Source organism: Girardinichthys multiradiatus, chromosome 23 (genome assembly GCF_021462225.1).
Source record: "Girardinichthys multiradiatus isolate DD_20200921_A chromosome 23, DD_fGirMul_XY1, whole genome shotgun sequence".
Classification (NCBI taxonomy): Eukaryota; Metazoa; Chordata; class Actinopteri; order Cyprinodontiformes; family Goodeidae; genus Girardinichthys; species Girardinichthys multiradiatus.
In genome coordinates this window covers 13,291,485-13,315,571 of record NC_061815.1, presented here as the reverse complement: position 1 = coordinate 13,315,571, position 24,087 = coordinate 13,291,485, and the positions used below count along the sequence as shown (strand labels likewise).

The 24,087-nt window shown below is 39.6% G+C and overlaps 1 protein-coding gene across 3 annotated transcripts in view; it reads right to left on the bottom strand.

The window, feature by feature from the left end:
• Positions 1–6,993: 6,993 nt before the first annotated feature.
• ppp3cb (protein phosphatase 3, catalytic subunit, beta isozyme) overlaps positions 6,994–24,087 on the bottom strand; it is a 61,418-nt gene continuing 44,324 nt past the window's right edge. For 2 of the 3 annotated variants that reach the window (XM_047354439.1, XM_047354440.1), the window contains exons 7-14: positions 23,074–23,151; positions 19,432–19,526; positions 17,666–17,791; positions 15,777–15,854; positions 15,587–15,671; positions 15,201–15,298; positions 12,359–12,406; positions 6,994–9,271 (exon numbers count right to left, since the gene is read on the bottom strand). In XM_047354439.1, coding sequence (XP_047210395.1) covers positions 9,093–9,271; positions 12,359–12,406; positions 15,201–15,298; positions 15,587–15,671; positions 15,777–15,854; positions 17,666–17,791; positions 19,432–19,526; positions 23,074–23,151 — 787 coding nt within the window. In that variant the 3' untranslated portion in view covers positions 6,994–9,092. The remainder of the gene's footprint in view (positions 9,272–12,358; positions 12,407–15,200; positions 15,299–15,586; positions 15,672–15,776; positions 15,855–17,665; positions 17,792–19,431; positions 19,527–23,073; positions 23,152–24,087) is intronic. The other variant, XM_047354441.1, reaches the window with a different exon arrangement.

The window sequence follows — 24,087 nt, the reverse complement described above, 5'->3', positions numbered from 1 at the left end:
GTGAGTGACAATTCAGAATAGCCGCTCATGCTCTATAATAAACCGGCTGTTTGTGCAATAAATCGTCATCCTTTCAACACGTCACACATAGTGCTATTTATTTTCCATGTCAAGTAAATACCTTATGTTATGGGTCTAAAGCTGTTTATTAAATAATAATCAATAATGAAATCAATATTTTAAGGTAACAGGCTATAACAACAATGACATCCCATTTGCCGATAATCAGCATCAGCTTCCACAAAAACAGCGGCAACCGCATTGGCAAGCTTTTACGGCCGGTCTGGCACCTTCTGGCATCTTCGCGGAATCCTGTGCCACCCTGCGGCAAGCTGTGGCAGTTCCGGTGGCAGCTTTGGTGGCAGGCTGTAGAGGAACTGCCACAGCCAATGCAGACGTGCACAGCGCCCCCTACCGAACAAGATGGGTAGCTCGGTCAGCAGGGAGCTGAGGAAGAGCGGCTGCTGACGTCACTCTGCTGCGCCCGCCGCTCGGAATGCTTTTTCGTTTTCGAGTTCTGGGCAGTACTTTGCGGGAAGATCACGAAAACGTAAAAGCAATGTCTGCTTTGTTTTCTTTTTGATTATGGCATAAAATGTGCAGTCGTTAAGAAGAAAATGCAAATGCAAATAGGATTATTGATTACTAATTTTATTTATGGGTCAAATAATGCAGCCACATTCTTAAAATGAAAAAGCATTTCTGGAAATGCTTTTTCATTTTCAAATTTTACATTTCAAATTGAATTTTGGTATCTATTTGCTGGAGAACATTTTGAAAAATAAATCTCAAATGTCTTTTTCATTTTCATTTTAATTAAGTGAAAGAATGAGCAGTCTTGAAGAAGAAAATTAAAATGCAAATAGGATTATTGATAACTAATTTTATTTATGAGTCAAACAATGCAGCCACATTCTTAAAATGAAAAAGCATTTCTGAAAATGCTTTTTCATTTGAAATATGGTAACGATTTGTTTCCATACTGAATTCATCTGACCTACCTCCAAATTTGCTGCACCCCCTTCTGGACTTTTAATGTATTTTTTCAACAGTTACTTTCTTTTGGCAATGTTTTCATAAAGGCCATGGTGCAAAGCATGACTAATAGTGGTCCCGTTGTCAGATTCTCCCACCTGAGATGTGGATCTCTTGTTATGTGAATTTTAGAAAGCAGCTTTCTTTTACTCGTACTCGTACTCGTCGTCTTCCGCTTTATCCGGGACCGGGTCGCAGGGGCAGCAGACTCAGCAGAGACGCCCAGACGTCCCTCTCCCCAGACACCTCCTCCAGCTCCTCCAGGGGGAGACCAAGGCGTTCCCAGGCCAGCCGAGAGACATAGTCCCTCCAGCGTGTCCTGGGCTGTCCCCTGGGCCTCATCCCGGTGGGACGTGCCTGGAACACCTCCCGAGGAAGGCGTCCAGGAGGCATCCGGCATAGATGCCCGAGCCACCTCAACTGACTCCTCTCGATGTGGAGGAGCAGCGGCTCTACTCCGAGCCCCTCCCGGATGGCCGAGCTCCTCACCCTATCTCTAAGGGAGTGCCCGGCCACCCTACGGAGGAAGCTCATTTCCGCCGCTTGTATCCGGGATCTCGTTCTTTCGGTCATGACCCAAAGTTCATGGCCATAGGTGAGGGTAGGAACGTAGACCGACCGGTAAATCGAGAGCTTCGCTTTTCGGCTCAGCTCTCTCTTCACCACAATGGAGCTGCACAGCGCCCCCATTACTGCGGCAGCCGCACCGATCCGTCTGTCGATCTCCCGCTCCATTCTTCCCTCACTCGTGAACAAGATCCCGAGATACTTAAACTCCTCCAGCTTTCTTTTATTGTTTGTATAAACTAAAAAACAGGATTCACTCTGCCGGCTCCAGGTGCAGAGACAGATTTATGACAGAGCTCATTATATTTCAGACTGCTATAAACTATTCTCCCTTGCAAGGTTATCAATAAGGCTGAATTAGGGGAACATCATCGATCATATCCTAACTCTGCTTTAAACATCATCTTACATCTTCTTCCCAGACCTGTCTGCTGTGTTTCTTGGTCTTCATGCTGCTGACTGTTTACTATTGTTCTCTAACAAACCCTTGAAGTGATTATGTAAAACTTTATATTTATCCGTAAAATGAAGTTCAATAAAAACACTGCAGTTTGTGGCTGTATTGTTACCAAATACGGAAAAGCTGCAGGGGTATGAATGCCTGTTCAAGCAGGCGTATTTGCGTCTAAGTCGTATGTTGATTTGTTTAGAGTATGAAGAAAAAGCAGTTTGTAGCTTTAAAGATGTTAGCTCATATTCCCTGAGAGTTTTTATTTTCTTAATTGGTTTTTCTGTGGTGTTCAGCTACAAAGTTATCAGAGAGAGAAGATCACCTCTTTAACAGCAACAGCAAAATACTCAGAAAGGAATAGGGGCAATTTTCTCCGACTCTTTCACTGCTAATAATGACCACAGCTCAGAGAACAGCACACATGTGGCCCACTAGCCCAAGCAGTTATTTTTTGGACTTTATAAATTTTAATCTTCTTAAAATGAAAAATGAAATATTTCAGGTGTTTTATTGTCTTAATACGGATGATTTTGGCATACAGCTCATGAAAACCCAAAATTCCTATCTCACAAAATTAGCATATTTAATCCGACCGATAAAAGAAAAGTGTTTTTAATACAAAAAACGTCAACCTTCAAATAATCATGTACAGTTATGCACTCAATACTTGGTCGGGAATCCTTTTGCAGAAATGACTGCTTCAATGCGGCGTTGCATGGAGGCAATCAGCCTGTGGCACTGCTGAGGTCTTATGGAGGCCCAGGATGCTTTGATAGCGGCCTTTAGCTCATCCAGAGTGTTGGGTCTTGAGTCTCTCAACGTTCTCTTCACAATATCCCACAGATTCTCTATGGGGTTCAGGTCAGGAGAGTTGGCAGGCCAATTGAGCACAGTGATACCATGGTCAGTAAACCATTTACCAGTGGTTTTGGCACTGTGAGCAGGTGCCAGGTCGTGCTGAAAAATGAAATCTTCATCTCCATAAAGCTTTTCAGCAGATGGAAGCATGAAGTGCTCCAAAATCTCCTGATAGCTAGCTGCATTGACCCTGCCCTTGATAAAACACAGTGGACCAACACCAGCAGCTGACACGGCACCCCAGACCATCACTGACTGTGGGTACTTGACACTGGACTTCTGGCATTTTGGCATTTCCTTCTCCCCAGTCTTCCTCCAGACTCTGGCACCTTGATTTCCGAATGACATGCAGAATTTGCTTTCATCTGAAAAAAGTACTTTGGACCACTGAGCAACAGTCCAGTGCTGCTTCTCTGTAGCCCAGGTCTGGGGAATGCGGCACCTGTAGCCCATTTCCTGCACACGCCTGTGCACGGTGGCTCTGGATGTTTCTACTCCAGACTCAGTCCACTGCTTCCGCAGGTCCCCCAAGGTCTGGAATCGGCCCTTCTCCACAATCTTCCTCAGGGTCCGGTCACCTCTTCTCGTTGTGCAGCGTTTTCTGCCACACTTTTTCCTTCCCACAGACTTCCCACTGAGGTGCCTTGATACAGCACTCTGGGAACAGCCTATTTGTTCAGAAATTTCTTTCTGTGTCTTACCCTCTTGCTTGAGGGTGTCAATAGTGGCCTTCTGGACAGCAGTCAGGTCGGCAGTCTTACCCATGATTGGGGTTTTGAGTGATGAACCAGGCTAGGAGTTTTAAAGGCCTCAGGAATCTTTTGCAGGTGTTTAGAGTTAACTCGTTGATTCAGATGATTAGGTTCATAGCTCGTTTAGAGACCCTTTTAATGATATGCTAATTTTGTGAGATAGGAATTTTGGGTTTTCATGAGCTGTATGCCAAAATCATCCGTATTAAGACAATAAAAGACCTGAAATATTTCAGTTAGTGTGCAATGAATCTAAAATATATAAATGTTAAATTTTCATCATTACATTATGGAAAATAATGAACTTTATCACAATATGCTAATATTTTGAGAAGGACCTGTAAATAAACAAGCAGTGGTGAGTTTTTAAAAATTAAAGGAGATATACGATCTCCAGAATCAGGATCTTTATAGAGACCCGCAGGTTCGACATTATTTAGGACAAGAAATTTAAAAAGGGAATCTTAAGCTGAAGGAATATAATAAGGTTTTTTGTGACTCAGAGATACCAAATGTTGACGTTCCTGTGGTGCAATAAAAGTAGATTATTTCCATATCTTCTGGGGATGCCCCTTAATAAATTCATATTGGATAGAAAAAGAGTAATTGAAGAAGTGCAAAAAATTAAGATTCCAATTCGGTTTGAAATAATGTACCTTGGCAATATTGACACTTAAATTGAAATAAAAAAAAAGGAGAGGACTACAGAATGTTGAGAATAATGCTGTTGGCTGCTAAAGTGGAAGAATGGATGGATGTCTTGTTAAGTATTTATAATATGGAGAAATTAACAGTGTCAATATGATTGGAGGTTGATTAATTTATTTATATCTGGAATGGATGGTTACAATATATGACAACACAGACCAGTTCACACACAGCGGTGTGTGAACTGTTGGGAAGATTATGGTTGTTTTGTGGGGTTATTGAGGTAGTGAAAGATTGTACAAGCAAGGCACCTATATAGAATGAGTACATTACACCATGGTTCGATGCTAAATGTTGTGTGTTATTTATGTTTTTTCTTTTGTTTTTGATTTTTGCTGTATATATAGCTTTTATTTGCAAAACAAAAATATTGGTCATCTTATGAGCATGGACATCCAAGGACAGTAAACTCTGACTAAAGTGGTTACTTTTAGATGGCCTTGAATGTGTGTTTATTGTAAAATCACACTGCTAAAAGACAATAAAATACAAATAAAAAAAAGCAAAATGTTGGGTACAATACAAAGTTTTGTCTTGCATTAGCCGTGTTTTTTGACTTTCGTTTTAATTTTACTCTAAACAGACTTGGGTACACCCATCCATTGATGAAATACAGAAAACATTTTTGAAGAAAGACTGACTGACAACAGTTGGCTCGAAAATATTAGAACATTTTGTCACTTCCTTTTTATCTTTTACACTTTTTATGTTCCAGATCTACAGTGATCTACAGTGATTTTACACATTATTAGAGTGTTTTTTTTTCTTCATTAAATTGTTGCATGTTTATTTTATTAGTTTGGACACTCCTGTTCTAATTAATAATCTCATCTGACCTCACCTCTTCTCATCAGGCTCATCAGGCCACCATTGCAGCTGTTGCTGAGATTTGTGCTTTTTAACAAATACAAACAGATGGATCTTTTTTTGTTTTGCTGCTTTGTTTTTGAGCTACTGATGTTTTTATTATTAGTTCACAGTTACAAAATTTACTTGCATGTTACATGCGTGTTACATGTATATTGTAAAAGTCCAACAGAAAAAGCTTGACATTTGAGCAGTCTTGCCAGTTAGTGCATTGCAGATCAGGAAATCATTTAAGGTAACTGGTGTAAAACTGGGACACTTTGTACTTGGGCCATCAGTTTAAGTGAAGCTCTGCTGCTTTGAGGCTTTTTATTCTTTAAATTATCGAACAGGTTTGACTTTCCACTCATCAATACAAACCCATACCTGCTAATAACTGCTCTGTTGGTCATGCTTTTTTAACATGTTATTAACATGTTATTATGTGTTATTGAAGTAATTAGTGACATTTAACTTGTATTTGAATCTCTTATATCCCTCTCTTTATTACATAGTCAACAACAGGAACCAAAACTGCTTAAGAGTCACGTCAGCTGCAAGTGGATTCTCCATGAATTCACATCTGTAAGTATAATGGGAAGTTTGATGTTTTCTTAAATACTTCTTCCATCTTCAGTCACAGTTTGGTTACCTTCAAGAACCCAAACATTAGTGAGTTTAGTTAATAAGAAACCCTTCTGTTTTAGTTACAGACAAAAACCCCACAATAAACAGACTGTGTCATAAGGTCAACCACGTAACAAAGCTTAATTTTCAGGGTTACAAGGTGACAAACCCTGCATCTCCTGTGAGATACACCTGGCAGAGTGAGTGCAGAAAGGTTTTCTGGGTGTCATTTCAAGATCTGGCATTTTTTCTCTTCCTGCAAAAATGTAGTTTTCTGTTTGGAGACTGACAGATGGATCTGAAACATTTTACATCAGTCTCATTCTTATGTTATTTCTTAAAACAACTTAACCTTTAAATTTACGAATGTTTCAGACCCAAACACCTGGAAAAAAAAATGCACAGGTTCTATTCTCAGTGTGTTTGCTTAAAACAGTCTCTCAAAATCACATTTCTTCAGTTTGTTTTAATTTTTAAGATACTGTCTGCCATGGGGTTTTCTAAACAATTTACAAATTCAAATTAAATCTTCAATATTTTGACTTATCTCTTTATTATTAATATATCATTATGTCACACATGAATACATTTTTAAAACTGGTTCTTTTTTTTAAAGTGTATTAATCTCTTTTTGTGACATTACACTTTTGACTAAACTATTCAAACCAGCCCTATGTTGTGAGATTAAAAACAAAACTTATGTGAATCTTCACTGTCTAACGTCTAGAGGTTTCGTTTTCGATTCAGTTGTATAACCAGTCCTGTCGGCAAACCTGATGCAAATGAGCCTTTTGTATTGATCTGTGTGTGTGTGTGTGTATGTGTGTGTGTGTGTATGTGTGCTCAGTGAAAAAGCAATGAAGACTCATTATCCATACCAAAGGTTCATGCATATTTTATTCAAGAGTAAAAAAGTGGATCGTCCCATGGATCATGCTTACAGTCTTAGTGCATGGGGAGTCAGCAATAAAATAAATTACAAAGAAAAAATAAAAGAAATGAGAAAGAAACAAATAAATAAATAAACAAAAAGGAAACAAAAACAGAAATGTTTACAAAAAAGTAACCAAAAGAGACTCAAAAGAAACAAAAATAAAAAAAAGGGAACAAACAAATAAACATAAAAGAAATAAAGGAATAAAATAAACAAAAAAAGAAACAAAAGGAACAAATAAAGCAAAAGAAGCATACAAGAAAATAACAGCCAGAACAGAAATAAACAAAGAGAACCAACAAGAAAAAAAAAAAAAAATTTTGAAAAGACAGAAAAAGATTCAGAACCGTGGCACAATTTCTATGGCACAGGGTCTCCCAGGGGGGTTCGCCTCACCCAAAGAAGCACAAGATCAACCAAGGAGCAATGCGACATGAAGAGCAACCAGCAGAGAGAGAGAGAGAGAGAGAGAAAGCTTACATATTAAGAATAATGTCCATAATAAATAGAACCATAATAATCATAGAATCATAAATATAATCAAATAACAAGAGAAATCATCAATGATGAAACAGAGTACACGTTTTTTCCGTTAAATTGTGACACACCAGCGCATCTGTTAGAATGTGTCTGCTGCTTGTTGCTTCTGAACAGCGCAACTTTTAACCATGCAATCATGCTTTCGGCTGCCTGAATACCTGTGCCTCGGTATATAGAATGGTCATTCATCGATGCCAGTTTAATATTTGTGTTTATCGTTAAAAACAACTCCTGTACAATGGTTGAAGAAAAAGAGGAGAGAATGTGGACTTGACACTCTGAATAAATGTGTACAGTCATTCTGTACAGCATCCAAACATACCGAATAACACAAGCTATGAAAAACAAAACGAAGCACAAAATAATAGAAAAAAATTAATTAAATTAACAATATGTACAAAAGAATCGATTCATTATACCTCTGTTTGCTTATATTAGCCAGAAAACCCAGAAGAAACAAAAACTTCCTACCATAGTGAAACACATAGCACAAAGATACTCTTCACATTATTATCAAAGAACTTAACTTTGCATGCATTGATGCGTTCATATAAATGCTTTACAAAGACCTTAATCCTCACACTTGTTCTCACTGCTTTGGCCGCTTCCTTCACCAGATGAGTCTGTTTCCTCAGAATGGTCACTTCCTGCTTCTGAGGCCGGTGGTTCTTGGCCATCGCTGCTGATTGGCAGCAGACAGCAACACAGGAAAAAAAAGAGGATGAAGAGCATGACTTCACTTTTTAACTCCCCCCCCCCCTTCCCCCAGCTTCCTCACACACATATATAAAGCACTGTTCGTCTACTGTGCTGCATCTTGCACCCTGTGATAAAACCTCTATGTATTTACATGCACCAGATAGTGGGGAGGGCCGCTCAAACATGAGATGGTCTTCAAGCCTTTCTCAAGTGCCAAGTTGGCAGGGAACCAGAGGTCTGGATGAGGGGACTGAGGGGTAGGAATCCTCCACTCGACTCTAAGTGGAGGATGTGTATGGTGTGGAGCTACAAAAGCAAATCTCCTCTGCAGAAGAAAAGGAAAACATGGGCTCAGATTAAATTGCAGCGGAGATTATCTCCTAACACCTCACCAGGCAAGACTTGATTCTCATGATGCCAGCAGCAAACATGGAAAAAAAAAAAACTTTTTCAAACTCTCTACGGACACAGGTAAAAGTGTATGTGTGAACACACACACACAGACAAGCATATCCACAGCTCTAGAAAAATCAACTTAGGTCTGCTTCCCCTCCCTTTCATTTAGATTCAATCTGGAAAAAAAGAAGCTGTTCAAACTGAAATGCTTCTGGCCCTGATTGCTACCTCCCTGCCCCTCGCCTGGTTCCGCCCACCCTCCCCAAACAACACACACCCACCAACCTACTGATGCAGGCACATCAAGCTGACACCATCAAACCCACTGGTGATCCCCGAGCATAGGACAAACAACAGCAGCTCTCCTCAGAGTCCTGATCTGCTCTCAGAGTTCCTCTCCTGTTGTTGTACAGATAAGGGGGAGTCTTAGTTCTGAAGAACTGGGCCGATCAGTTCAGGAAAGACCCTCAGACTCTTTGTGGTAAAGTCGCTTATGCCTCTAAATAACAGCTGAGGGCAACAGGGAAGAGGCTATTTAATCATGTATGTGTAGTTTGATGCTGTCTATTAAGTGTATGTGCATTGCATTTCTCTTGTGTATATATGCCTATGTACACAACTGAATAAATATGGTATCACTGTAGAGATTGCAGGCAGGTGGGAGTCGATTTTCTGTCCATCACTGGATATTGCTGTTGTTGTCGGTCCCATTGGGCTCGCCCATGTTCATGCGGCCCATCGACAGGCCCACGCTGTTGACAGCGTCGCGTCGAGGTGGCATCCTCTCGTTGATCCGGTCCAGACCTTTGGCCTCCTCGAAACTGCTGATCCGGTGCTGCGGAGAGAAGCCTCGGATGGCTGCACACACACACACACACACACACACACACACACACACACACACACACACACATGCAGTTAACATATTTATCAAACAGTCAGTAGAACCATGTGTATCCAAACCCTTTTAGGATTGGAAGAAAATAAATTGTAATTGTGACATACAACTTTAGTGAATATTGTTTTTTTCCAATTAACAATTTATTTGAGTTTATGGCTAAAGAGCTGCAGATGACTTTAAGCTTACTGCCTCAAACTGAAGGTCAGATTAGGGTTTGGATTAATGACATTCTGCCACCTTTAGACAGCTCTTACTCATAAATCAACACACACAGGGGGGTCTCTGCTGCTCTGTTGTCTGAATGCTGAGCTAGGATTAATCTGACCCAGGCTTACCGTGGGCGTGGTCCTGAGTATAAAGTGGTCATTGATCCTAGATCATCAGTCTGAGACACCCGGTGGATAAGCCACTGCAAGACCATGATTGTAGGAAGCACAGCTGCACAGAAGCTACGTCTCCAAAACACTTCTGATTTTGGACAGTCAGGCATTTGTTCAAAAGTTTCTTTTTGGGGGGCATATCACTTTTTAACATTATTTCCTAATCTGCAAATGTGATTAAAAAGAAAGAGCAAAATGGACTGCACCAGTAATTGAACTGGATCAATTCTATTTAAATTTGATGAAATACATTGATTTTTATGACAATTGTTTTTCCTTCTTTATGTGTTCAGTGAACTTCAAGGTTTTTCTTAAAGGAGCGATCCACTAAATGATTCAGCTCTGGTTATTTTATTGTTTTATTTCAGCCTTTCCCATTACCACGGTGGTAACGATTCATTCTCTCTGGAACCTTTTCAGATTTTGCCACGTTACAACCTCAAACCTTAATATATCTATTTGGGATTTAATGTGTCAGACCAACACAAAGAGCAGAGTAATTACTCTGATACCCATCAATAAAACCCAGCACAACCAACTGAAAACTATCAATAATCTTTTTAGCATTTTTCTTCCACTTTCCATGAATGCCCTGTTTTGTGTAGGTTTATTGCGTAATCCCCATAAAATAAATCAAAGTTTGTTGTAAGGTGAAGAAATGTGAAAAGGTTCCGAGCGGTGGGTGTTGGGCGGCAGAAATACTTTTCCAAAAATCAGAGTCTGCATCAGCAGCTTTTAGACTGAAAGTGTATCTCATGAATCAGTAAAACTCTCTGACTGACTCACTGTGTGCTGATAATAAGGTGTGGTTTTACAGGAAGGGCTGTAGGTGGCACAGATGAATTGACAGTGTTGGAAATGAAACAGAAAGTCATTTGCCTTTTCTTTTTCTTCCACTCAAATGAGGAAAAAAAGCCAAAAATGGTTAACAAGTAAACCTTGACAACCGCATCTCATGTATACATATATTATGAAATCAGTCTGTAATAGTGATATTTTTGGAAACTCTAGATGTAAAGGCTGGTAATGTGGTTTTATTGTGGTTTAGAACAGTAATAGGTGCAAAATTGTGACCAAGAATGAGGATCATTTCATGGTCTCTGAGTATAACACCTGCTTAGATCTTGCACATATAGCTAAACGTAATACTGATGATGAAAATGTTTCGAATGTATTTGTCTCTATTATTCCCTAGCCTCTGCCTTTTAAATTCAAATCATAATTTAAAACCAAATTGAAGCATATATTGTGCAGTCTTGCCATTAAAACCAATGACACGAAAATATATAAGGTTTAAATCCAGCGGAGACCAGCATCACTTTTGATCAAAGGCGACTGTCAAAATACTTTTTGCATTTATTCCACACTTTGCAACATCAACTATAAATTAAGGTACATAAAAGCAAAAAGATGACATAGGGGGTTTCCATAATTTATTAAAATAAACAAATTATGGACTGTACTTCAGGTAAGCTAAAAACAGCACTACACACAAAGCAGTATAACTAACTAAGACATGCAGACAAATCACCAAGTACTTCACTCAGCACAGAAGCCACGACAACAATTTGATCAGTAGCACAAGAAAACATCTTGAACCATTTCCCAGCTTTAGATTGAAATGTTTTTCGGTTACACGTCTCAAACCGTGTGTGCAGGATTTAGACCTTGGAGTTTTGTTGTAACTACGGAGACACTTCTGTCAGATTCCTTCTGTTTCCGCTTTTCTGTCACATTTACTGTAAACGTTTCAGATCATCGAACATATTTTTACCTCAGTCAATGCTAAATACTGTTTTCAAACGATAATTTTATCTATTAAGAAAAAAAAAGCTATCCAAAGCAACCAGGCCCTGTATAAAAAAATGAACTGCCCACCTTGCTAAATCATGAAATTAACAGTGAGTGGAAAGCTTAGTTCAGTTCACTGAAACATGCAAGTGTGACAAAAAAAGCAAAGAAAGAAGAATTATGTAATGGGAGAAATGTGTTTTCACAGCACTGCATTTTCAACAAAGTTCCCCTCAAATTCTGTTCAGCAAGGAAAACTCATATGCCATCACATGACACATGCACAGACCTAAAGTCCCAGTTCCTGCCAAACTTTATTTCTGCACATCACTCATGTGAGCAGGTGCTGAAGGAGGTTGAAACGCACAGATGTTTGCAAAATTGGGTTGTTTCCTCCTAAAATTCTATTTTCTTCTATCATGATCATAGGTAGCTCATGTTCTGCTTGCATGGAAACAAATTGACTGCATGTTAAATGAATACAGGCCGACATCATCCCCTCAAATATCAGGAAAATATTGACATGCTGTAATCTGTGAGACAGAGTAACCATGACCACAGCCCAACTCTTCTTCTTTTTCTGGATGTTTTTAAGGAAATGTGTGTTGTGGTGAGTGTTACGTCTAAAGAGGATGTAAAGAAATGCCTGTGTGAGGTGGAGACAATGTGGTGTTTCCAGGAGAAAGAAAAGGAAAAATGAATGTGTATATTTGTGTCTCTCATGTGGTAGCTTCAGCATGAAGCGGTTTTAGGCTTTAGTTTTGAATGCTGATGCGGTTGGAAGAGCTTGGTGCATTGTGGGTAAAGGATTCACAGGCATGGTGGCTGAGTGTGCCGCCATGCCGCGCACAGTGAAAATGAGAGTGAGTTTACCTTCATCGTCCTTAACTGTCTCGATAGCTTCAATGGCCTCAATGGTAGCTGAAGGATGGCAAAAGAAAAGAGAGGAGAAATGACAGGAAGAGAGAGAGAGAAAGAGAAGACAGAATCCGGAAGAGAAGATGGCATACAAACAAAGAGGGAGGAGAAGGAAAACGAAATGAAGGCTGAAACATGCTTTTGTGGATTTAAATATTTGACTCAGGGCACAAAAAGAGTGTAGAAGTGTTCACAGCTGTCAGCTACACTCAGAAAATAACTGAAGCATCTCTTAGAGTGACTTAAATTGGAAAACACAAATACATTATGTTGGGGTTTGATAAATGATTTACTGCTACAGGCTGTATGTTACTCTAACTCTTCTAAAACAAGTTGCTGAATGATTATAAAAAAAATCTAACAAATTTTTAAGAGTTTAGAATAGAGTTCAGTTATTCTGTAACTTCAGTGTAACATTTATGAGTTTTGTCTACATTAACTATTAGGGTTAGAGATACATCGGGAAATAGGCTGGCCTGAGAGTGGCTGGGCAGAACCTCAAAACTCCAATCTTATTCCAATCAGTGAATGCACCATACGGAAGTGCCACCAGCTTGCACTGACTATACCAGTGAGATGTTTAAAATGAAGTCTGATGAAGCGCAGAGATGTAAGAAGCTGTTTAAAAAGACACTATTTTCTATGACATTTCAAGACATGTCTGCAGTTTACTCAGGCTGCGTGAGAGCAAGACATTCAGCAGATAACATGAATGCTGTGCATATTACAGCAAAGTTGCTCTATTTAATATTTTGAGCTTTCAACCTCTGTATGTTATAGAACATAGTGGACTTGGAAACGATCAGAGTTCAGAAAAGGATGTCTAGAATACACACTGCTGTTAGTAATGCTAGCTGTACTAATCATGCTAACCGTTATTATAGGATTTTAAAGATAGCTTCAAATGTGAACTCTGTAATCATTTAGTTTTTTTTCATAATCATAGTTTTAAACTATACTTATGTCTGTTTTACAGTGTCTCTCTCTTTCTAACATGTTTTCTCTTCCAGACAGCATGGTATAATTTGATGAAGGGTTCAAGGATAAAGGTGAATGCTGTCCAACTTTAAACCTATTAATGGCATATTAATTAACATCAGAATTTATCACAAAGGAGAATGAAAGAGTTGTTTGGAAATTATTATTATTTTACATTTTCTGGAGTCCATTCAACAAATTATTTTTTTGAGTGCACATCTTTTTAAACAACCCTTTTTTTGTTAAAACCGAGCAGCATTTAGAACTGAAAAAACACTAAACAAGAAATTCATAGACAAGTTAACCAAAACAAGCAGGTTAGAGTAAAACTTGGTAAAAACCGATTACACAAGTGTTACAACGATGTCCCTAGTTCTCAAAGTGACCGATTCAGGGGCATGTTTCAGGTTTTAAACATGTAAAGCCCTCAGAGCATTACTGAGATCATGGCAGCTTCAGCTTCAGAGAGTGGCTGGTGTTAGCAGCAGCTTGAGTTAGCTCTCTAGCTTTCTGTCTGTCTGTCTGTCTCTCTCTCTCTCTCTCTCTCTCTCTCACACACACACACACACACACACACACACACACACATGTACCAGCAGCTTCTGTAGCCATTTGGACATTTTTTTATTGGTACTGCTACCCATGTTCTGTCCTGTTCTGACTCGTGTCTACAGTGGGGCTCAGACATAATCTCACACACACAATCAGCAGGCTGTTAGTATCCTCAGTGTTGTGAGGTGAGGTGGAGAGAGTGAGTGAGTCAGTGAGGCAAAAAGGTGAGAGCAGAAGGAGGAGAAGAAGGGAGAGGACAGGGAGGGGGGACTGGAGGATGATCTAAAGCAGGTCAATGTGTTGGGAGTTTGTTTCTCAGCATATCTGTTTCTGAAGGTGTGTCTCAGGGTACAACTGGTGAGTGTCTTTGTAGATTCAGTGCATAGCAAACGTATTCTTAGCCCCGAACGTGTTTGCCACAAAAGTCTTCACTCCCCTTGAGGAGTTTCACATTTTGTGAAACGTCACAGCCACAAATTGCAATGCATTTTACTAGGATTTTATGTGAGAGAAAAACATAATTGTAACGTGAAAAGAAAATTATACAGTATGCAATATATTATGCAAATATTTCACCCCCATGAGCCAACACTTTGTGGAGAAACCTTTTGCTAAAGTTACAGCTGCAAATATTTTGGGGTTTGTCTCTAGCGGCTTTGCACATCTAGAGAATAACTCAAAGCTCAGTCAGAATGGATGGAGGTTGAACCTCTGCCTCAGTATCAAGTCTTTTGCAGCCTCCAGCTGGTTTTATGCCAGGATTGCCTTGTATTAGGCTCTATCCATCTTCACATTAGTTCTGACCAGCTTTTCTGTCCCTACTTGAGAAAAGCATTCCCTCAGCATTATGCTGCCACCACCATGTTTCATAGTGGGCATGGTGTGTTCTTAGTGATATGTAAAAAGTTATCTGATCAGAGCACCTTTCCCTACAATGTAGCCTACCACTGTCAGTGTGTGTTTGAATGAGTGAATGACTGATTGTAGTGAAAAGTTCTTTGGGGTCTCTGGGGACTTGATTAAGCGCTATACAAGTGTAGGCCATTTATTTGTTTTTTATCTTGAAATAAAATCAGTTTTTTGGTAGGTAGGGGCATAGATTGTAGAAGAGTGGCACACTGATTTTGTGATAGGTCGTCTATCACATGAAATCCCAATAAAATGCATTTATGTTTGTGGCTGTAGCATAACAAAATATGAAACTCTTCAAGATATATGAACACAAGGCTCCACATATTTCTGTGTAGGCTGAGTTTGTGAAACTCACCACTCTGCAGGGTCTGCTTGCCCCCGGACAGAACCCCACTGGGAAGCATGCCTGTAGGAGTCAGTCCCTTCAGGGTCAAAACGTTCTCACTCTCCTCCCTGAGAAAAACAGAGAGATAGTGTGGGAGTGGAGGACACATGTGAGTGGGGATAAAAGAGGAAATACAGGTGAATAGGAGAGAAATTGAGAGAACAACACACTTCCTAAAAATCCACATCTGCAAAAACACAATTATAGATTTAAAATACAGAACTCAGAATGAGAGCTAAAAAGAAAGGGACCTGGTGACAGCGGATTTCTGCAATGGTTAAGAAAGAAAAGCAATTTACAGACATCCTGTACGCACACACACACTCACACACACACACACAGATATATATACCCACCGTAACACAGAGAACATTTTGGCCATCTTCCCGATGGCCCTGATCTTGTTCTTGATAACCTCTTTCCTTGCTGCTGCTGCGCTGGCTGTAAAGGAAGACATATATGACAACTTAATGTTTACAAAATGTTTTGATACATGTTCATCCTGTCGCAGCGCCAAGTTTGAAGCAGCTGCTGGATGTGTCTCACCATCATAGATTTCCTCTCCATCGTTCATGAGTTCGTCATCTGAGCAGATACTCAGGACATTGACCAGCATCTCAGTCACTGTTAGAAACAGATAGAGAAACATGCTCTGTTCAGAACAACTTCTGTCATTTCCAAATGGAAATATTATTATAGCACTTCTTCTGTTTTTGATATGTCAAATTAAACTAACTGACACATCAGAAAGATGCAGCCAGACAGACTCTCTGTCCTCACATGTGGAGCACTTTAATAGGGTGAATCAGTCAAATTCAAACGAAGCTGCTCATCAGTAAAAGCTGCTGCACTACAATGAAATCTGAATATGTGGCTGGAATATGCTCCATTAAGACTTCTAAAGCATTGCAATGTTGTTATTCTGCTCTAATGCATTTCTCATTTTATATGCACAGCATCATTTGACAACAGCACCATTTGAATCGGGGAACGACAAAGTCTGTTATTTCAGTAAGATTTACAAGTACAATAATCAGGCAGGGCGAAATCCAGAGGAGGCTAAATGGTTTGAAAGCTTTTCCTACTCCCTACTATGGCGCCACTCTGTGGCCAGACTCTACTCCTGCAAGTTGTTTGTAGAATATGGTGGGGCGCAACTTTGGTTAAGTGTGGAACCAGTGGTGAACCTTCAGAGTTGGTTCTAACTAGACCCAGAAATTCTTCAATAAATGACAATAACCAAAGCGAGGCTGCTCTACAATATAACGCTGTGAATACATTATAATTTAGTGTTCACCATTTAAGCACTACACCAATAGGCAAATTAGATACTTTTGTGTGTCAGTCATATTCTGATTTGCAGGTATTTGGCTGTTTCTTCATAACCTTGGGACAGATTAGCTGACCTCGTGACAATTTAAATACAAGTTGGTCATGGAATTTGAATCTGGACGCAGGTAAATATCAATATTTAGCAATATCGGTGCCATTTTTAAGATTCTTGTAAAATAAGATTAAGATTATGAACAAACGTTTACTCCATATCTTGACCAGGCCTTGGTTTATGAGCCTTTTTCAGGTTAGTAATTGGAAAGATTCAGTTTGTTCGGACCAAGATGATGGTGTTAAACTGGAAATGCTGTGAGACTCTCAGCATTTTAGCTAAAGCTGTGGAAAATACTATGGAAACAGTAACAATGATAACTTCTGGGGATGTAAAGACTGATTATTGACGAAACATGCAAACACCCCACTGATGTTCAGTTGTATTCAACTGAACATCAGTGGGGTGTGAAACAATTTCTCTTTTGGCTAATTTTCCCACCGTGCTGTAGCCTGTGGCTTTGAACCAGATTGCTCCCACACACACTGATTAGTAAATAAAGAGTTTACATAAAAACATGGTGCGCCCTTTCTGCACTGAGAAGAAGTAGGTAATGAAATGTACTTTACATCATCAGTGTGAGCCTCTCATTAAGAGCAGGAGTTTTGTCAGTTTGCTGTTCTTTAGCACAATGCTAAGACAATAAGATAGCAGCAATGACTTTGCTGCCCATCCGAAGACGTTAAAAGTACATTTTGAAACAATTTGAATTCCATCAATCTACAGAGAAAAAGATTATTCACAAGTGAAAACGATTTAGGATGTCCCAATCTTCCAGTGCTGTGGTGGGACCTTAAAGCAACTTCTTTAGGTTACTGCGGCTCAAGATAGTTTAGGGGCAAACAACAATTAGGCATAAATGTGAAGGTTTTTTACAAGGGTTTACTCTAAATATAACTGCTTAAGACAAATCTAAAACGAGCACTGACTGATATCAGAAATACTGCATATGGTGCAGTAAAGCACTCCTCAGACACTGAATGTTAAAATGATTGTGTGACTCAGTGACCATGCCATGTGTTCATCAGGATGGGCTGCTTATGCATGGTACCCTTTTCTCCTACGAAAGGCAGCGACCACGTGAAGACGTCCATGAAGTTGGGCAGCCAGTAGGGATGGGGAGAGCAGTTGAACTGACGGATGTTCATCACATTGTTCTCATACTTTAACACTGCCGCTAAACACACACAGAAACAGACATAGGTTTCATTTAAGTTGCTTTATTAAGATGGACACGACCGGAACTTTAGGAAAACAACATTATCTTATATGGGTTAAACGCTGGTACCATTTTACATGTGTGTGTATAAAATATACCAACTGTGCCTTTCAATAGTATTCACACCCTTAAGCATTTTCTCACGTTGCATCCACAGACTGTAATGTATTTTACCTATGCAGTAGACCAACACAAAATTACTGTAAATTTTGTGATATGTAAGGAAAATTATACATGATTTCTAAAACGTTTTTACCAAAAATATTTTTAAGTTTTTAAATCTTTAAAGACCTGAATAAGGTTCACTACAACCCATTCCCTTCAGAGGCCATAGCATATTACCACCTGTGTGTCATCTAAATCAGTACATAAATCCAGTTGTTCTATGCAGGGCTCAGAGATTTGTTAGAGAACATTAGAGAACAAACAGCAGCATCGTGAAGACCAAGGAACACAGCAGACAGGTCAGGGAGAAAGTTGTGGCGATGTTTAAGGCAGAGTTAAGATACAAAACAGTATTCCAAGCTTTGAACATGTTAAGACAGCTGTTCAGAGTATCGAATAGCTGCAAACCTACCAACACATGACCATCCACCTACACTGACAGGCTTAGCAAGGAGAGCATTAATCAGAGAAGCAGCCAAGAGCTCAATGAGAACTCTGGATGAGCCACAGAGATCCACAGCTTAGGTAGGGGAATCTGTTGACATGACCTTTATGGAATAGTGGCAAGAATAAAACTATTGTTTAAAGAAAGTCAAAAGACGCAGTATTTACAGTAGTGCTACAAGCCATGTAGAGGAGACAGCAACCACATGGAAGAATCTGCTCTGGTCAGATAAGACCAGGGTTGAACCTTTTGGCCTAGGTGTAAAACACTGTGTGGCGAAAAACTAATACTGCACATCACCTTAAACATACCATCCCCACAGTGAAATACGGTGGTGACAGCATCATGCTGTGCAGATACTTTTTTTTTAACACGGACTGGGAAGCTGGCCAGAACTGATTGCAAGATGAATGAGGCTGAATGCAAAGTAATCAGGGATGAAAAACAGTGAGAAACAGCAAAAGACTTTAGAAATAGGCAAAGGTTCACCATCCAGCGGGACAGCTATCCTAACCATTCAGCCAGAACTACAATTGATTGATTTAGTTCAAAGCATGTTCATGTGTTTGAACGACCTTGTTAAAGTTCACATCTAAATCCAGTTGAACTACTGTTCCACGATATAAAATTTGAAGATCAGTCGCTCTCCTTCCAATCTGACTTAGGTTTATCTATTTTACAAATCAGAATGAGCAAAGGTTTCAGTTTAAATTTGCAAAGCTGGTAGAAACATACTCCAGAAGGACTTGCACCTGTATTTGCACTACAAAAAATGATTCAACAAGGTATTGACTCAGTAGCGTGGAAACAAATCCAAGGCACAATTTTCAGAAAGATGTTTTGAAAACCACAAATCATTTTCCATAAAATCTCAATAAAATACATTGAGGTTTGTGTTTGTGACATCACAAAAAGTGAAACATTTTAAGGAGAACGAATACATTTACGAGGTCCCGTATCTGTGCTTGTGCATGTGTGTGCACCAAACCTTTGTTGTTGTAGACATCCAGGTAGTTAGGAGCAGAGAAGATGGTGATGAGGGAGGGGAAGCCTGTAGTCTGACTCTTCCTGTACATGCGATATCTGCACCGAGAGAGACAAACAAGCCGCCCACGTTACAGCTATTCAAATGAGACACCAAGCTGCAGATGAAAACTGAAGGGTTGCTTCAGAGGTCTTTGAAACCAGTGAGGGGCAGATTCAAAGTGAAACAGGTAGGCAGTAAAAAACAATTGGTGTGGTGGGAGAAAATGATCCACAGAGCGAAGACCTCAGTGTTTGCAAAAATAATAGCTTACTCACAACAAAAATGTATGCATACAAGCATGAACACTGAATATAACCACAGTGTCTATACTTTTAGTACCATATGCTCACGGAATGGGCTGATTACTTGACCTAAATGTGAAATAAGTTATTTATTACTGACAAATATAATGTGGATGCCCATAAATAATAAAAACCGATCAACACCACCTTTATTGATGTTACTGTCTTCATAAATGTTGGTCTAACCTAATGCTGTCATCTTATACATTGTTTTTTCTGTTTGTTGGTTATAACTGACCACTGTACTCTACTGCATGTCTGATTATGAAAAAAAAAAGTAAAATAACACCAGTATGCTACCTTGAACATTTACTGTCTGGAACCTAATTACCCTGAACCCTCAATCTATCGTTTGGTCTGTGTTTTGTCTGCAATGCTGTTCGACTAAAATAGTCTACTGGTGCTCTTTTCACAATGTCTTCACTCTATAGCTTATGCAAAGTCACCTCAAACTCAAAGCAAACGTATAACTGTTAAAACGAACTAAAAATATTGTCCTGGAAACAGACCTCCATATTCATAGCGGCTGTGGCAGAGAAGAGATGAACAAGAGCTCCTATCAGTATAACCACCTGATGTTCTACAGCTACAAACATTAACTTCTGATTCTTTAACACTGTTTCTACTCTGAAACAAAACTAGAATTCCCCCAAACTCTGAGGTAATGTGTAATTAGTAACAGATGTTTGAGCACTCAGGGCTCCAACCCAAATGTTCAAGGTAGTATAAAAAGTATTACCTCCCTACCAGGTACGTTTTGGTGGTAAATTTCTACATAGTTCAAATGTTTATCCTTGGTGGATGCAATGGAAACATGGCTGATCAGAAATATTTCCAAACAGCCATCTTTGTTTTTCTTGTAAGCTAGGGAAGAGTGTAGGAACCTTTTTTCAGCCAGTTGACCAGCAGTGTGTAGCAACAGGGGCAGGACTATGCTTCGTACAGCTAGAGGCAAACCATTCACTCATTCTGGCATCTCACTAGAGTACCAGTAACTAGTTTTTGTCAGCTGTGCATAAAGAGCACAATAAAAATTGTGCTTACAAATGCTTCTGTTTGGATGTTGTGAAATGACCTGAGTCAACTTCAGTAGATACCAAGGAAGCTGAACAAATGACAACAAAGTTGCCTAGTTTTGATTAAATGTTTAGTACTAATGCTACAGTTGCACCTAAAATCTTTTAAACTCAACTGCAAATTTGGTTTATTGTCAAAATATACAAGCTAGCAGCTGTTTGCAAAGAAAAAAAAAGAACAAAATAGCTCAACACAGCTTATATAACAAGTGGTTTCTCTAAATTAAACACAAAATGCCCATTTAATGACTACTACATCTCAAAATAATCCAACGCCTTTGAGACAAGCATCTTTATTGCTTGGTAGAGCCTTTTTATGCTGTTATGACCTGTTGATTCATAGCCACACACCCACTTTTGACAGTGTTCACATTTTAAGAGAGTTAAAGTCAGGCAACCATGATGGCCACATAGTTATTCTGAAACCAAGCCTTGGTGGACTCTGAGATGTGTTTGGGGTCATTGTCCTGTCTGAGGGTCCAATTGGAAGTTCCACTTTCCTCACAGGGGGCTTGACATTTTCTCCCAGAATGTCCTGATACTTAATTGGGTCTAACATGCTGCAGGTTTCCAGGGGCAGAAGAAGCAAGCAAAACAGGAGCATCACTGAGCCACTGTCCATCACTTTAGGCTTGGTGGGTTTTTTTAAGCTTATGCTTCGTTCTTTCTCCTCCAGACATACAGCTGATTCATGGCTGGAAAAGTTTCAGTTTTGATCAATTCCTCCAAAGAACAGAATCCTAAAACCTTTCTGGCATATTTATAAAGCTGTGAGCAAACTGGAGTTGACTTTTCTTGAGTTTTTAGGTCAGTAGTGGTATACGTCTTGGTCTTCAGGTATGGAGACCACTGCCATTAAGTCTTGTTAAAAGTTTTTTTGCAATCGAGAGTTTTTGACCACCTGCTTCCTCAGGAATCTGGTGGCAGCTGTTGACAGCTTACTCTTTTTTGCCACCAGGTGTACTGCGTCTCAGAGGGTTCCTGAGCAAAAACAATTAAAGCAGAAGCAGAACTCGACCCTGCAACATGACAATGATTCAAAACATACTGGTAAATCCAGGTTCTAGCTGAGAATGAAGAAATGGAAAGTCCTGGTAGACTGGTATGGATTCAAGAAGAGTCTCACTGAATCTATTCCAGCTAAAGATGGTAAAGACTAGCTATTACCAGGTAGGGTGTCCTAACGTTTCCTTTGTTAGATAACACATTTTTGTTGATATTGCTATGTTTAATGAGTAAAACAAGGTTGTTTTGTTGTTTAAGTGCTGCTAAATCACTAAGATAGAAATAAAATGTAATTAACCTTTTAACCCACTACAACAGGAAATGCATCTTTGTACACATTTTTCTCCAAGCCTGCATTTATTTTTATTTCTTTGATTCATATTCTTCTATAAAATTAAACTTGCAAACTATGGTTCCAACTATATGTCCAGCAGCATTCAGGGCCTTTTTGTAATTTTGTTTTATTTTGTCTTTGTTTTGTAATCATTCCTCATATTTCTAACATGCAGTGAAGCATTAAGTTCAACAGTCCAGATATTTGAGGTTTTCTGTCGCACTTGAAGCAAGTAATGAAACCCCTCACTGGTTGATTCATGTGTGCCTGAAAGCAGACCTAATTTATATGCTATGAGGAAGAATTTTACCTAGGGGTTTGAAAGTTTGGACACTAATTTAATCATTAAAAGTGACATTTAGAGGTTTAATTCATATGAAAATTGTGTAATATTAGTTTTATTTAACCATTTAAACTGATTTTCTGAAATTCATTTATTGCAAGCGTTCAAACAAATTAGAATTTTGTGAGAAAACCTAACTTGCAGTGAGAGTTGAATAATCTTCGGTCCAACTGTAACTGCACTAATGGTGCCATCATTAACAAAATGTACTAAAGACAGTTTAAAATGTCAACTTCAAATCATTTCTGTATTTGTTTTAAATCAGTAAAAGCCTTTTTTACAGCAGCTGCTCTCTCACACATGCTGGGATGTTGTCTCTGCTCTGAATGCAGATAATCAATGACTTTTCAGGGCAGGGAAGCCAGGAAAGGGTTCTGAATGGTTATAATTGTATCGGCTGAAATTCATTTCAGCAGGTCAACGCTTCACAAAACCTGGAGATCAAAAGTTGTCCATCTTTGAACATTGTATGTCTAAATAAAATGTCAAACTAACAATGTTTTTTTCTAACTTCAGCAGAGGACCTGAACTGTGCCAACTCACCCAGCATCCTGGGCTTCATGTGCTCTGATGATCGACAGCAGGTTGTTGGTCTGTAGGAACTCGCACACTGCAGGATAACTGGCACAGAGACAAGGACAACATAATTAGTCCAAAAAGAATTGTATATTGTCACAGAATATGCTAAAAAGTCTATTAACCATGTGACAGTGTAATCAGAAAGCTGCTTTAACTCTAAAATCAGGGTCTACTACAGTGGCTGAGGAGTCTGAATGTGACCAGAAGGAGGCATCAGCGAGGACGGGCAGGCCTGAGCAGGGCTCATGGCTGCCTCAGTGCTGTGAGTGCACAGTAGTTCTATTGTTGCTGTGTCTCCAAAACACAGAAAATGAGCAGAAAACATGTCACAACACCGACTCGGCTACACCAGGGTCGGCTCCATCTCTCTCGCAGCCAGCGGCACCTCATTTCCACGTTCATCTCCATCCCTCATTCTCTCGCTGTATTTTAATATCACTCCATATCTGGCAGGAGTAGCCAGTCGTCATAGCAACAGAACCGTGCAGTCTCCCCGGGGATTGTGGGAAATGTTTTCATGCTGAAGCTGAACTGTGTGCATGGTGGTGAACACGTGGTTGTGTGTTTGCTTGCATGCTCTTTGTGTTTGTAAGAATTGGCCATGATGTTCTCTGTCTTTACAACAAATCCCTGCAGTTATTCGGTGGATGTTGGATGTGATGTAGCTGTGCTTGATGGACCTCTCCTGTGTCACATCAGCAACATCCCAAAATAACAGCCCAAAGTCTACCTAAAACTTATTGGATTCCTGATTCATTATTGAGCAGCACATCTCACCTGTACCATGCACTCACAAGGCGCCCAGATAATTGAAACGCACCGAGTAAGGCCAGTGAAGCTCATCTATCTCCATTTCTGCTGGCTGCCTTAATGACATTGCTCCTGCAGAGTAGTTTTGTATGTCTGTATATTCCATTTCCCCAGGCTTGTTTGAATATCAGGTTGGTTTATACCTCTGAGCTTCAAAGGCACAGGGAC